Source organism: Nycticebus coucang, chromosome 12 (assembly GCF_027406575.1).
Source record: "Nycticebus coucang isolate mNycCou1 chromosome 12, mNycCou1.pri, whole genome shotgun sequence".
In the NCBI taxonomy this organism is placed as follows: domain Eukaryota; kingdom Metazoa; phylum Chordata; class Mammalia; order Primates; family Lorisidae; genus Nycticebus; species Nycticebus coucang.
The window spans coordinates 86,675,369-86,691,507 of NC_069791.1; the positions used below are offsets into that span (position 1 = coordinate 86,675,369).

A 16,139-nucleotide genomic window follows, 5' to 3' on the forward strand; every position below is an offset into this window, starting at 1 on the left:
CCACTGAGTTTACGCGGAACGTAATAACAAAGCTATTTGGATAAATGAACAGCCACAGTTTCAGAGGGGAGAGGTTTTGCTTTAAGTTTCTGGGGCTGTCCACAGAGCACAAATCTCAGAATCAGCCTAAATTATCAAGCCTCTACATTATAAATGGTGGCCAATTTCAAAAAGAAATTATTAAACTGAAATTCCAGTGTCTCTGAAAGATTCAGGATGATGTATCAGCTAGAAAGATTCTCTTCTGCTGTTAAGTACCTGGAATAGAAGGACATACAGTGTTTACTTCATAGGCCAAAGGAATACAAAAATAGTTCTGTTTATTAAATAGTTAGGTTCCAAAAACCTAAAAAGTGTTTATGTTCTAACAACTTAGTAGCCACTTAAAAAAAATGCATGTATATAGAAAAAATAATACACATTGTCCATACACACAATAATATATATACATTGGAACTAATGCACGTAACTAATGCACTAAATAATATGTATACACTGAAAACATATATATTATTCACATTTGATTTCAAATTACTATAATTAAATAGCTTGATATACTTGAGTTCTTAAATAACTATCAGTCTTAAATACTGCAGTTACTTACCACGGAACATGTGTGCCAGGGGGCCACTGCACAGTTTTATAGACCTTTGAATCAAATTGGATGTTGCCACCCTCATTTCCTCTCCATACTGATTTTCATGAAGTACTTGCCATGTTAGCATGGCAACTGCTGTAAAACCACCAACACAAAGGTATAATATCAGTGAAAGGAGTGTAGGGCCTTCTAATATTAAAATAGTAAACTATTACACTAGTAGAACCCATGGCGTCTAACAGATATTAAGTATCATTGTATTTCTCTTGAAAATTTAAAATATTTACTGCTCTGTGTGAGTTCGCTGTTGCTCCCTGGGGTGCCCTGGCACATAATCTGGAAACTAGATTAATTTATCAAAAAGTGTAGAGCAGGTGGTATTAGAGTTGGTCTGGTGACTTGGTGATGTCCTCAAGGATCCACCTTTTGGCCAGTTGCACTTCATGGTCTCAAGACGGCTGCCACAGCACCAGCATCACATTCCTGCACACCTCTGTAGCCATCAGTGCAAGGGAGGGAAGGGTGATGTGCCTAGCTAAAATGTGACCTGCTTTCATTTTCCATCCACACTTGGTGGTAGATGGCAGACAGATGCTTATAGATGCAGAGGCATATTAAACTATTGCCATCTAAACTATTGCCATTTTTGTCTAGGGACAAAAATTAGTGGCCTTGTTCATGTCAACTACATCTGGAACTGGAAGATTGAGACATTTTGCCAGCCAAAGGAATTCTTAGGAAGACACTATCTCCTTAGCTCACTGGGTTTTTTAAGTGATTTAGAAGAGACCAGTATGTTGTATATGAGGATATCAGGCTATGCAGAAAATCTCATGCAATGAAAATATGTTGTTTTGCCCGAATGACATTCTGATTTTCTTGGTAGAGCCACTGGTTTTGGAGCTATGGAATTCAACCTTGCCTCTAGCATGGGAGGAGCCTGTCTAGAGGACTAACATCTAGTTAGGTGCCAGGAGCCAGGGAGGAGGTCAGATATCTGATCTGAGATTTGAATGAGGACTAGAAGTTGGCCAAGAGGGCAAACAAGGACCCCAAATACAAGGCCTGGCATGGACAGGGAGAGGGAGGACATATGGCTCATCTGAGGATGTGTCTGGGTTTATGTACCAAAACATGCATTGGGACCAGGACTTACATGCAGTGAAGGGAGTGTGGTTTTGCCTTGAAACCATAGGAGAGAGTGAAAGGTTTTCAATCTGGAAGAACTTAATTGGAACTACAGTCTTGGGAATAACAACTACCATGTGGCAAAAATTGCAAGGTTTTCACGAAATGCCTTCCTTTCCCTCTTGGGCATAACAGCCAGACTACATCTCCCAGGTTATTTGCAGTCAGATGAAGCCATGTCACTGAGTTGTAGCCCATCAAATAAGGATGAAAGCAATTCTTACAACACTGCTAGGCCTAGCCCGCAAAAATGTCCCGCACAGCCCTCTACTTTCTCTCTTTCTCCTTTTGGTAGAGATTGAGGATCTAGAGCGGGGAGTCCCCAGATGGAAGTAGCCTAGATCCCTAATCTCCACTTGGTGATAGCCCGCTATGGACTGTTAGGTGAGCAATGAACCCATTTTTCTTGTGCTAAGGCATTGCAATGTTATTTGTTACTCAATTAGCTTACTGTAATACAAACCATAGTAGGAGCTGCTGTTTCTTGGGTACTTGCTGCAAATGGAGCAAGGTGCTAAGTGCATTACTTCATTTCATCTGCACAGCGATGGGGACCGCTATCAGCCACTTTTATAGGAAAGGAAACTGAGACTGAGAGAGCAGATAGCAGGAGAAGGACAAAGCAGCGTGACCCCAAACCTGGACCTAAGTACCACACTGTGCAGGAATAACTGACGATTGAGTGAGGTGAGGAAACCAGGTGAGGAGTTATTACAGCATTCAGCACTAGCAGGTCATTCCTGCTGTGAAATGGGGGGAAATAATGGGGTTTTGTGCATGGAGAGGATGCATCTGAGGTGTCCCGTACAGGGGCTAGCGTCTGGCAGGTGCATAATGAGTGTTAGTTTGATTTTTCTCAAAGGACTAAGCAAGCACTGATGAAGGCCTGGGCAAAACAGAAGAGAGTTACTCTCATACTCCATCTGCATGGAGGATCCTATAATGTCTGCCCAAGAAGCAGCACTGGCAGAAATTCAGCAAAGAATGAGGGAGATGGAGAAGCTCAGAGTTGTCTTATGTTGCTGTTTTTATTATTGATTTTTTAATTTTGAATTATGATGTGTACATAATAGTTATGTATCTTTATAGGGTGTGTGTGATGTTTTGATACAAGCCTCAAGGTGAATTCATCAAATCAGGGTACCTGGGGCATTTATCATTTCTTTGTGTTAGGGACATTCCGGTTCCACTCTTTCTGTTATTTTAAAGTAGATCCTAACTTATTGTTGCTTATAGTCACTTTGTTGTGCTATCAAATATCTTATGTTGTTATTTATGGGGAAGTGGAAAGAAAGTCTATGAAACATTCTGTACAATGTACTGTAGGATACGCAAGAGGGAGAGAACAGGACTAAAGATAATGGGCAAGAAATCATATCCTGAGACCAGGGATGAGCAGGTTTGTTGAACACAAGCCTTGTGTTCCCAGGCCTGTGGCTGACAAGGGCTGTGAACAAACTGTCCTGCCCTTGTGCAGATGTATCCATTTCCTTCCCAAAGTAATAGATACTTTTAATCTGCACAACTTGGGCCAGTTCTTTAACTTCTTTGTGCCTCATTTTATCATCCGAAGATGGGGATAAGAAGTAATGGAACTCCCAGCCTGAGCAAGAGCAAGATCAAGACCCTGTCTCTATTAAAAATAGAAAAATTAACAAGGAATAGTGGCATGCTCCTGTAGTCCCAGCTATGTGGAAGTCTGAACACAGGAGGACTGCTTGAACCCAGGAGTCTGAGGTTGCAAATGAGCTATGATGATGCCACTGCACTCTGGCCAGGATGACAGAAAAAAAAAAAAAAAAAGGGAATGGGACTTACCTGATAGGGTTGCTGTGAATATGTGCAGAGTGCTTAGCATGGTATTGGAGATGTAGTAAGTAATGGCAGAAATGGTCATTAAAACTCCTTCCCTTATCTCCTACATTATTTCTGTCTCTAGCTATATATACAAACATTCAGACATGGCTGTTAGCAGGAGCACCAACATTACATGTTTGGTTAATGAAGGAATAAGGAAATCCTTCTCACTGTCTTACTGTACGCCTCCCTCCCTCTCCCTCTCACTCCCTTCCTTCATTTCCTCCTTCCTGCTTTCCTTGCATCCATCCCTCCACCCATCCATCATCTATCCATCCATCCATCCATCCATCCATATATCAATCCATCCATCCATCCATCCATCCATCCATTCATATACCCATCCATCCATCCATATACCCATCCATCCATCCATCCATATACCCATCCACCCATCCATCCGTCCATCCATATACCCATCCATCCATCCATCCATATACCCATCCAACCATCCATCCATCCATATATCCATCCATCCATACATCCATCCATATACCCATCCATCCATCAATCCATCCATCCATCCTTCCATATACCCATCCATCCATCCATATACCCATCCATCCATCCATATACCCATCCATCCATCAATCCATCCATCCATCCATCCATATACCCATCCATCCATCCATCCATCCATCCATATACCCATCCATCCATCCATCCATCCATCCATCCATATACCCATCCATCCATCCATCCATCCATCCATCCATATACCCATCCATCCATCCATCCATATACCCATCCATCCATCCATCCATCCATCCATCCATCCATCCATATACCCATCCATCCATCCATCCATCCATCCATCCATCCATCCATATACCCATCCATCCATCCATCCATCCATATACCCATCCACCCATCCATCCATCCATCCATATACCCATCCATCCATCCATCCATATACCCATCCAACCATCCATCCATACATCCATCCATATACCCATCCATCCATCCATCCATCCATCCTTCCATATACCCATCCATCCATCCATATACCCATCCATCCATCCATATACCCATCCATCCATCAATCCATCCATCCATCCATCCATATACCCATCCATCCATCCATCCATCCATCCATATACCCATCCATCCATCCATTCATCCATATACCCATCCATCCATCCCTCCATATACCCATCCATCCATCCATCCATCCATCCATATACCCATCCATCCATCCATCCATCCATCCATCCATATACCCATCCATCCATCCATCCATCCATCCATCCATATACCCATCCATCCATCCATCCATATACCCATCCATCCATCCATCCATCCATCCATCCATCCATCCATATACCCATCCATCCATCCATCCATCCATCCATCCATCCATCCATATACCCATCCATCCATCCATCCATCCATATACCCATCCACCCATCCATCCATCCATCCATATACCCATCCATCCATCCATCCATATACCCATCCAACCATCCATCCATACATCCATCCATATATCCATCCATCCATCCATCCATCCTTCCATATACCCATCCATCCATCCATATACCCATCCATCCATCCATATACCCATCCATCCATCAATCCATCCATCCATCCATCCATATACCCATCCATCCATCCATCCATCCATCCATATACCCATCCATCCATCCATCCATATACCCATCCATCCATCTATCCATCCATCCATCCATCCATCCATCCATCCATCCATCCATCCATATACCCATCCATCCATCCATCCATCCATCCATCCATCCATCCATCCATCCATCCATATACCCATCCATCCGTCCATCCATCCATCCATCCATATACCCATCCATCCATCTATCCATCCATCCATCCATCCATCCATCCATCCATCCATCCATCTATCCATCCATCCATCCATCCATCCATCCATCCATCCATCCATCCATCCATCCATATACCCATCCATCCATCCATCCATCCATCCATCCATATACCCATCCATCCATCTATCCATCCATCCATCCATCCATCCATCCATATATCCATCCATCCATCCATCCATCCATATACCCATCCATCCATCCATCCGTTTTAGAAAGACAGCAGTGGCTTACATGAGAACTTTGCTTTCCAATTTTTGGCAAAATACAAATTACATAGAATTTGCCATTTTAATGATGCCCAAAGTGTACAGTGCAGTGACGTTGAGTACATTCATGTTGTTGTGCAACTATCTCCATTATTCAATTCCAGAAAGTTTTCATCTTCCCAAACAGAAAATCTGCACCCAAGAACACTAACTCCCCTTCCTTCCTTCTCTCCAGCCCCTGGGAACCAACATTTGGTTTTTTGTATCTACAAAAATGATTCGTCTAGCTGCTTCATGTAAATTGAATCATATACAGTGTCTGTCTTATTGTGACAACCTACAAGTTTTTTTTTTTTTGAGACAGAGGCTCAAGCTGTCACTCTGGGTAGAGTGCTGTAGCATCACAGCTCACAGCAACCTCAGATTCCTGGGCTTAAGCAATTCTCTTACCTGAGCCTCTCAAGTAGCTGAAACTATAGGTGCTGCCACAACACCCAGCTACTTTTTCTTTGTTGTTGTGGTTGTCATTGTTGTTTTAGCTGGCCCGGGCCGGGTTCAAACCTGCCAGCTTCGGTGTATGTGGCTGGTGCCCTACCCACTGAGCTATAGGCCCTGCCCAACCTACAAGTCTTGTGATTATATGAGCTGTGTAATCCTGGGAAACTCAACCTTCCTGGAACTCCAGTTTCTTATCTGTAAAATTACTGTAATAACAGTACTTACACAGGGTTGCTGTGAGGTTTAAATGAGATACTATATATAAGGTACTTAGCCTAGTGCTTGGCACATAGAACATGCTTGATAAATATTAGTTATATACAACTATATATTCTAGAGACTGAGTCTTGCTCTGTTAGTCAGGCTGGAGTACTATGGCATAATCATAGCTCACTATAACTTTGAACTCCTAAGGTTAAATGATTCCCCCGCCTCAGCCTCCAGAGTAGCTGGCCTATAGGCATGTATCACCATGCCAGGCTAATTTTTATATTTTGTAGAGACAGGGTCTCACTATGTTGCCCAGCCTAGTCTCAAACTCTTGGCCCAAAGTAATCCTCTTGCCTTGGGCTCCCAGAGTGCTGACATTACAGGCATGAGCCACTGTACTCCACCCTAAGTAAATATTCTAAACTAATGGACCCTGGTATCATGTTTATTGTGTGTCTGGCAGTGTCCCAAAAACATTACATATATTAACCCATTTAAACCACACAACCACCCTATGACATGGCCACTATCACTATTATCCACATTTGACAGATGGCAAAACAAAGGTGCAGAGAGGTTAAGGCATGTGCTCAAGGTTGCAGGGCTGGTTCACAGCAGAACAGGGATTTACATCCAGAGAGCCAGTGTGCCAAGTGCATGGGTCCCACCACCGCATCTCATGGCCTCTTACTCCTTCACCCAGCAGGGGATCACCTTCTGGGCAAAAACAATTGAAGACGAGTTTGCTGTTACTTAACTTTGTTAGATCCAACACATGGGGCCCTCTGCATGCACCCTGACACATGTTGGCCTCCTGTGGATCATGAGGAGCTGGGGTGCAGAGCCTGGGGTGTGCTGTCCAGGTGACATAGCCAAGCCAGCACCTTTCCCCTCATTGGCAGGAAGCTCAACAATCCTTGACTCCCCACCCCAGCCCAGCCCTGGTGAGATAAAAGTTTCTTTTGGGCCTCCAGGCCTCCTCCCACCTGGGCTTTATTGGCTTCTCAGCACTCTCAGTGAGCCTCTGCAATCCTTTAAAAGGTGCAGAGCCTGTAGCGGGATCAGGTTCTGTCTTAGAGATAAGAGTGTCCAGGACAGCAGGTGTGGGTTTCCCAGCAGCTAAGGCCAGAGCCTGGGTTTGTGCCATTGCGTGCTGATGTCTGGAGAGGTGAGTCCACTGCCAGCATCTTCCTCTGCAGCCCAGTAGAGCAAGGGGTGGCTGCAAATTCACCCAAGGTTTGGGTTTGGGTCTTCTGTGTGGCCTCTCTTGCTACCCATGTCTACTGTTGCTTTCCCCTGTGGCAGATAGCCATGTCTGAGTTTGGCAATGGCAAGACAAAGGAGCCAAGTATCTCTGGAAAGTGGCGCGTGTCCTGGTATGAGCGGCTGCTGCAGCCCTGCTTGGTTGAGCTGCTGGGCTCTGCCCTCTTCATCTTCATCGGATGCCTGTCTGTTATTGAGAATGCGCCAAACACTGGGGTGCTGCAGCCGGCCCTGGCCCACGGGCTGGCACTGGGGCTCGTCATCGCCACGTTGGGGAACATCAGGTGAGACCAGCCCCAAGCACTTAGCCTGGGGTTCCCAAGGGTAGCTGGAATGGGGGCAAAGCTATGTGGTCAGGTCCTGCACACCACTCAGGTCTCCAGGAACGGCTGTGGAGCAGTGTGAGAGGGGTCTCGGCCTGCCTGGGGTCCTCTCCTCATTTTTCAGCCTGTGAGCGCCTGGCTTTGGGCAAGTTACTCTCCAAACCCAGAGTCCCACCTATAAGACAGGAATAGGAGCCCATCTTACAAATGTATTTTTTCCAAGCCAACACATATATTTTGCTAACCATGAAGCAGGCACTATTCTAAGCAAACTTAATAGATACTAGTCATCTGATCCTCAACAACCTTGCAGGTCCTGTTATTAGCCCCCTTCTATAGCTACAAAAGGGACAGTGGTGTAGCCTTTCCCAGGTTACGGAGATACAAAGTCACAGGGCCAAGGAGCCAAGGCCGAGCTATCTGGCCCCAGCCCCTAAAACCAAGTGCCTCACAGGGTAGCTTGAAAATGAAATGAAGTGACCACTCAGCACACACCAGTCAGCCCGCCCTGGTCACTGAGTTACTAGAAGAGTTTTAGGGAAAGCAGAGGTGTGCACAGGAACCGAGTCGGGGCTTACCCACTCGGTGTACAGAGACCTATAGTGGCCCCAGGAGGGCAAGCAGAGAGATGGGCTCCCCTGGTTCAGATCTCACTTGGGTGGGATCTCAATGGGGAGGGCTGTGGGGTGGTTGACAGTTCCCAGGAGAGGAAGCTGCAAGGGTGTTGAATCGGGCACCTGCCAGGGAAGTGTGGGACAAGGCTGGTCCATATTTAATCTCACTCAGAAGACTGATCTGCATATGGGGAAACTGAAATACTGTTTCTGAGAAAACCAGAATGGAAAGAGAACTTGGACAGCAATTTCAATGTCTGAGGGAGGCTGGCAGTGGAATGAAAAGCATGTGATCTTCTGTTCAGATGGGTGGCGGGGGGCCGGGGGAGGGGCGGTGAATGCAACCTTGGTCATGTCCTAGCTGGCTCACCAGGGAAAGTTGCTGGACCTCTCAGTGTGCAGTGGTAAAAATGTGGATAATAATAAGAGCTGCCATTTACTAACTATAAAGTAAATAGATACTATACTAACTATATAGACAGTACTATGTGCTGTACCTATATTAATTCATGTACAGCCCAGCCTTGTCAGTTGGGGATCACTGAAGCACAGAGAGGCTATGAATTTGGCCAAGGTCACACAGCTATGCAGCAGCACAGCTGGATCCAGGCCAGCTGGCTGGAGAGACTATCACTCAGACACTACAGCAGTGATTTTTCAACTAGTATACCACAGCACACTGGTGTGTTATAAGAGTATCTTAGGTGTGCTGTGAAAAATTTTGAAGAGCATTAGATTACTTTCCAAAGAAGTTCAAAGTACAGTATTTTTTTTTTACTTTTTTTGCATCAATATAATTATGTGTGCCATGGAAGTTTAACCAAAGGTTCAAGTGTGCCCTGAGATTAAAAAATAATAATAATAAGATTGAAAAACACTGCACTATAGCATCCTGCCTCTCTGTAATACCAGCCTTTTATCTAATTATTGCCTTTTCCCACTAATATTTATTGATCACCCCTACACGCCAGGCACTCACTTTGAGGTTGTTGGAGTAAGTTGTGTAAAGCTTCCAGCACAGCACCTGGCACACAGTAATTGTTCAAAGAATATTTGCTGAGAGCAACCAATAAATGAACAAAACACTTTAGTGTTAGCGTAGGGAACAGGGGTGGTCCTCAGGTCTTCCAGCCCTCTCCTGGCAGAGCCATGTTCAGTAACAGTCTCTCCCCAGGTTGGGCAGGTGGGATGGTGGAGGAGAGGACAATGGCCTGAGGGGTTCTAGCTCTGCAGCTCCCAGGGAAGCCGCCCCACCCCCACCTTGCCTGTTTGCTTGGCAGAGCCCAGGCTAAGCTACTTGGAGCCATGGGGGCCTGGCTGCCCCTCTGCCTAACTTGTCCAGTCTGAGCATCAGCTGGTGTTTTCATAACACACAGGAAGCTCACCTGAGGGTCTGCGCATAGAGCTGGGCCAGACGAGCTGGGGGCAGCTGGTCGCGAAGTGTCAGGGTATTGGACAAAGTCCTTTTGTCCAGAGCCAAGGTGCCCTGTCCAGTCTCAGCTCAATGTTCTGTGTCCATTGCAGGTGGGCAGGCTCACTGGTAGGCTCTTCACATCTAGGGGCACTTGGGCTCTTGTGTAATGTGGGGGGTCATGAGGTCACCTTCTCCCTTATGGGCAAAATATCCATTCCCAGGAACCCAAGGGATGTAATGGGCCAACCTCTGTGAACAGTCCCTCCATCAGAGTAGGGCTGGATGGGACACCAACACCAGTGTGGGTGCAGGGGGCTGGGGGGCCTCCTGGCTCTGGGGCCAGGGCAGATCTTGGTGAACAGGAAGCTTTTTGTCCATGAGCAAGTTAGAGGCTGGCCAACTGGAGCCTGCCCTCTGACCCCAGGCTCCCACTCAGCTAGCGCCCATGCTCATCCCAAAGTCCCAAACCCAATCCCTGGCCCAATCAGGACCCCCCACCCCACCTCTCAATGCCATTTCCAAGCTGAACCCCTAACCTCCATGCCCCACTCCTCTCACTCTCAGACCATAGTGGGGATTTCTTGGCTGAGCAGTTTCATCGGGAGCTCTGGTTCCGGGTCTTGCCGCCCATAAGGAGAGGCCAGGACAAGCTCTTGTGCTGCTAACTCAGAGCCTGGGGTCTCAGTCTGACCTGCAGCCACGTCTCTGGAGGCAGGAGGGAGCTCTGAGGGAGTTGGGAGTCTGGAAGGAGTTAAGGACAGTCTCCCTGCACGTTCTTCCCCCAGGGCCACCCTGGGGTCTGGGCTTAGGCTTAGGGCTGCTCTCCCCTTCCCTGAGCTCCCCCATGTCTCTCACGCCATAGCCCAGCACCTCCAGGAAAATGGGGCCTGCTGGTATCTCTTCCTATCTGCCTGGGCGTCAGATTGACTCTGGACCTTGCAGGGGGGTTGAGGGGGAACTGGTTGGGACACATTTTCTCAGGGGACAGCCCACATTTTCTCAGGTGGGCCCTGGACCCTGGCCTCATGCTTCCTTCTGCTCTCCTGGGTTACAGTGGGGGCCACTTTAACCCTGCGGTGTCCCTGGCAGCCATGCTGAGTGGAGGCCTTACCCTGATGATGCTCCTTCCCTATTGGATCTCCCAGCTGCTCGGAGGGCTGCTCGGGGCTGCCCTGGCCAAGGTGGGTGACCCCCAGGGGCTGGGCTGTGATGGGGCTGCTGGAGGTGGGAGGGTGAGGGCAGTGGAGAAATGTTCAACTCCTGGCCTGTTTCCAGGGGTGGAGTGGGTGGACCTCTTCCCCCTGGAGAGGGGCACATTCCATGGGCCTCATTCTCTCATACTCTGTTCTGTTCCCCCTCTGGACACTGCCATTCCCTGAAGACCAGGAAGCAAATTCAGGACTTGTTTTTTCTCTTCCTGAACTCATCACTGGTTTTGGAGTCAATTAGGATAGTTCTAATGTTTTTTTTTTTTTTTTTTTTTTTTTCATTCAATGACTAACTCACTAGTTCACTTGTTCATTCCTTCTACAAACATCTCACTGAGCACTGATAGAGGATTCAGGATGAATATGATTATTGGCCTTGAGAAACTCCTGAATTAACTTCTCTGTATTCTCCAGTTTGCTTGCTTTTAAACTAAGTTACCTCTGATAGGAATGGGTATGACTGGAATTCAATTCATGGTTGGAATCCTTCCATCCCATCAGAAAGACTAGCTCTTCCCCTCAGCTACAGGAGTTGTATAAATTACACACAAATCCATTGATAGACACCCTCCCTCCCTCCTTCCTTCCTCTTCTTCCCCTTCTCTCTTTTTTTCCTTCCTTCCCTTCTTAAGCCTCAGTACAGATAAGGACCCTTCAGGATGCAGGCCTCACCTGCTGTGTGGGGGGATGGGAGAGCGATCAGCTTGGCTGAGACTGACTGTGAAGCTCTCTGCTCTGACCCACTGCGGACTTTAATCCAAAGTCTCATTCTGAGTCTTCCCCTCTCCTGGTCTCTCCATGCCACCATGTGAGACCTGCAGCCTGTTTCCTGTCTGTAGAGGGCAGCCTGTACCTTCCTACTCTAATTCTGTATGGAAAGTGGTGCCCAGACTTGCCCGCAAGCCCAGCCACGTGGAACTTGTCAGACGTAATTCTGATGAGTGCACAGCAACTGCCGGCCACTGAGTACACCCTTCCTGCTGGGCAATTCCCATGTATTCTCTTATTTAATCTCCCAACAACTTCACAAGAATCCACAGTGAGTCCTTAGAGAGCACTCACCAGGTGCCAGGCACTCCAAGACCCTTACCTGTGACCCATGAGCTGTCATTATCACCCCCTGTTTTATAGATGGGAAAATGGAGGTACAGAAGTGTTGGGAGCTTATCCAAGTTCAGACAAGTTGGTGAGCAGCAGAGCCAGGTGTGAGTCGAGAGTCCAGGAGCTGGTGCTCCCGACTGTCTTCCCTCTCCCAGTGCTGTGACCACCCAAGGCCCATTTCCTGCAGAGGTAATGGAGCCTCAGCTGCAGGGCTCCCCTTGCAAAGGCCTCGCCCAAAATCCTATGGGGGCCTTGCACTGGGTTCACCTGATCATGTGTGTTTGTCAGGGTTGCTAGAGGAAGATGTGTTTATGTTATTTTTCTTGAAGAAGGTCCTTTAAGTTCCATAAGCTCAGGCCCATATCCCCTGGAGCCATTACTGGGTCACCTCCACTTTTCAAATGAGTAAAGTGAGGTTTAGGAAGGCCTTACAGCTACACACAGTCACACAGAGAGAACTGGGGGAGCTAGGATGTGGACCCAGACCTGCCCACCCACACACTGATGTAATTCTTATGTGGCTTTTAAGCTGGAACCCTCCCCTCAGCTCTGGGCTATCTCTCTGCGCCCTGTGAAGTTTAGCAGCTTCTTTCTGCAGGCGGTGAGTCCTGAGGAGAGATTCTGGAATGCCTCTGGGGCAGCCTTTGTGACAGTCCAGGAGCAGAGGCAGGTGGCAGGGGCATTGGGTGCAGAGATCATCCTGACAACATTGCTGGCCCTGGCTGTGTGCATGGGTGCTATCAATGAGAAGACCAAGAGCCCTCTGGCCCCCTTCTCCATCGGCTTCTCCGTCACTGTGGACATCCTGGCTGGGTGAGTGTTCCTTGACAGTGGGCTGTCCTGGCTCTGCAGGAGGTCAGGCTTGAAGGTCACAGACTCAGTTGCGAACAGGGGCCAGGTTGATGCGGCAGATGGGGGTAGTAAGCTGGCACTGGGCAGATAACAGGGAGTGGTGGGGACTGGTGTCTAAGAAGTTCTGTCAATTCAGCACTACTCAGCTTCCTGACAAAATGTCTGGCATGACCTTTCCTTGAATTTCATTGAAATCTTGATTTTTATGTGACATTTTCCAGTTTGGGTAGTAAATATAAAATATTTCTACAGATGTGTTCATTCAGTGGGTAGACAGGCTGATTTTAGCCTCAGGCTGACAAACAGCATCCACACCCACCATCTTCTTTATTTTTAGCCTCTCAGCAGTCTTGGGGAGGAGTAAGGAGACAAAATTAGGTGAGGGATTATTTCTCCCATTTTAGGGATGAGGAAATTGAGGCTCAGAGAGGATAGAAGGAACTTATTTAAGGTGAATGGGCACTGGCAAATTAAGTCACAGGTCTGGGACAAGGGGAGGAGGCAGCCCCTTCCCAATATCCAACTCCTTCCTTTCTCCTGGACACAGACCCAAGTCTGGCCCTTCTCCTGGGTCAGCTCTGTCATCTTTGGAAGGCGTAGCCCAGGCTGGGCTGGAGAATGTGTATGAGGCTGTGGCCGTGCTTTGCTGCCCCCTAGTGGCCCGTAGTTCACATGCAAGCGTTCTGACTGGTTGCTGGGCACAGGGTAGGATGAAGTCTGCAGGACCAAAGCTTGAGTAAAGGGCGCGAGGATCCAGACCCAGAACTAGACAACTGCATGCTGGACGTGGGGAACAGTTCCACGAGATTCAGCGCCCCAAGCTCGTGGTACAAGAGTCTCGCTGAGCGGGCTAGAATATAGCTGTTGTTGTTGTACATTAATTTCACGCAAGGGTGGGATCCATATGCATTTTCTCATTCACTCCTGACAACAACCTATGGGACAGGCACTTACACCGCAGTCAAAACACCAGAGGTTAAATGAAGGTCCTACAGCTAGAACTAGCTGGGCTGGGTTTTGAATCTAGGTCAGCTCGACTCCAAAGTGGTGACAGCTGCTTGTCTTTGGAGTCTTTGGAGAGAATGGAGAGCCAGCCTTTCTCCCTGCCATCACGGAACAGGCATTCTTTCCTGGTCTTTCTTCTCTCAGCGCGTGTGGGGTGTGCCAGACTCTGCACCAAGGGGGACAAAGGCCATTTGCTTCCCGGTGTTAAGGATCACCCAGGAGCCCATGATATGGAAGTTTAGAGAGGCTGTCTGGGGTCTGTGAGCCCCAGGCCTAGTTAGGGATATGATGTGGGCAGGTGGGGCCTGGCTGGGGTCCTGGTGATCAGTGTGCTGGCTGTTTGCAGGGGTGCTGTGTCTGGAGCCTGCATGAACCCAGCCCGTGCCTTTGGACCTGCTGTGATGGCCAACTACTGGGGCTTCCACTGGATCTACTGGCTGGGCCCGCTCCTGGCTGGCCTCCTTGTGGGACTGCTCCTAAGGTAGGAGTGTGACTGGCCTATCTGGGGTCAACTGGTGACTGCTCCACAGTGTCCAGGGATGGAGGGCAGGCTCTAATCAGGGTTTGAAGAAGGAAAGAGGAAACCTCTTGAGAGGAAAGAACATGGCTCGATCTAGGAGCTTTGGCTGTGAGTGACAGAAACCCATGTCACAGTAGCTTATGCTGTAAAGGGGAATTCATTGGCTCACATAACCCAAAAGGTCACAGGTAGCAGTGGCTTCAGGGGGTCTCACACGTCTTCAGGACTTGGTCTTTCTGCTTGGCTCTACTTCCCTCTGTGGGCATCCTGCTGAGACGGGCTCTCCAGCAGAGGGAAAGGAGCTCACCAGCCCCTCTAGGCTTCTATCCCAGCAGCTTGACACCGCCAGGGGAAACAGACCAACAGCTTTAATAGAAACCTTGGGTCAGGTGTTCACTGGCTTGGACTGGCCCAGCTCGGGTCACAAGCCCACTGAGTCCAGCACAGCTGTTGTGGAGCACTACTGCTGGCTGTGTCTGGAGCATGAGACGAACCGTGGAGAAGGGTCAGGCCAGTCATATCCACAACTCTGACAGTAGAACAGTGGGCAGGGGAGGAGTGGTCCCCAGAGGGGTGGGTACAACTCCAGGGGCCCCATCCACACCATGTAAATGTTGCCCCCAGAGCACGTGTCAGGAAACAACATTCACATAAAATACAGTGTGGACAGCACTCCCAGGGCTGTGCAGGGGACAAGCAGGGTGACGTTACCAGTAGGAGAAGTGGCTTCCAGTTAGGAAACACCAGAGTCCCCTCTGTCCTGTCTGACCCATCTCCTCGGGCTCTCCTCTTACAGTCGTCCCTTCTGCTCCAGGGAGGGCGGCGATCCCTGTCTGGACTTGGCTCTTACAAGCTGGGCTTACCCCGCATTGTCTGGGGAGGACAGGCATTGGGCAGGGCTGATCCAGACAGCCTGCACCACTGCCCACCCCCAGCCCAGGGGCCCTCAGGACCCAGAGGGCGGCTCCGTGAAAAGCATCACTGATCTCTCTCTGCTTCTTTCAGAATGGCAGCAGTGAGCACCGTCAGGAAAGGGCTGGAAACCCAACAAGAAATAGTGTCTCCTTCTCCCCAGGCTGGGAAGGGTCAGGAAGTCATCTCTCTGGAGAATTCTGGACCAGGAGACACATGGTGAAGGGCTGGGTCTCTTCTCCAGGGCTCAGAGACCTCACTGGGCCATCTCTTTCATAGGTTCTTCATTGGAGATGAGAAAACTCGTCTCATCCTCAAGGGACGGTGAAGCAGAGCTGGTGGGATCCCTGCTGCTCCTGGTGCCCTCAGCTGAGCCGCCCCATGCTTAGGACAGGACAGCTTCTGCATTTCCTGCCAGGACTGCCTTGGGCCTGGCTTCTCAGACAGACAGACTGCTGCTCAGGCCTGAGGGGGCTGTAGGTTCCTGGAGTTCCTTTGTGCTCCCCAGAGACCTCAG

At 48.6% G+C, this 16,139-nt stretch overlaps 1 protein-coding gene across 1 annotated transcript; it reads left to right on the plus strand.

The window, feature by feature from the left end:
• The first annotated feature begins 7,566 nt into the window (after nt 1–7,566).
• On the plus strand, nt 7,567–15,845 carry LOC128562018 (aquaporin-8-like). The gene is made up of 6 exons (XM_053556639.1): nt 7,567–7,578; nt 7,716–7,957; nt 11,079–11,205; nt 12,932–13,146; nt 14,537–14,671; nt 15,716–15,845. The coding sequence occupies exons 1-6, from the start codon at nt 7,567–7,569 to the stop codon at nt 15,843–15,845; spliced, it is 861 nt and encodes a 286-aa protein (XP_053412614.1).
• Nucleotides 15,846–16,139: the final 294 nt, after the last annotated feature.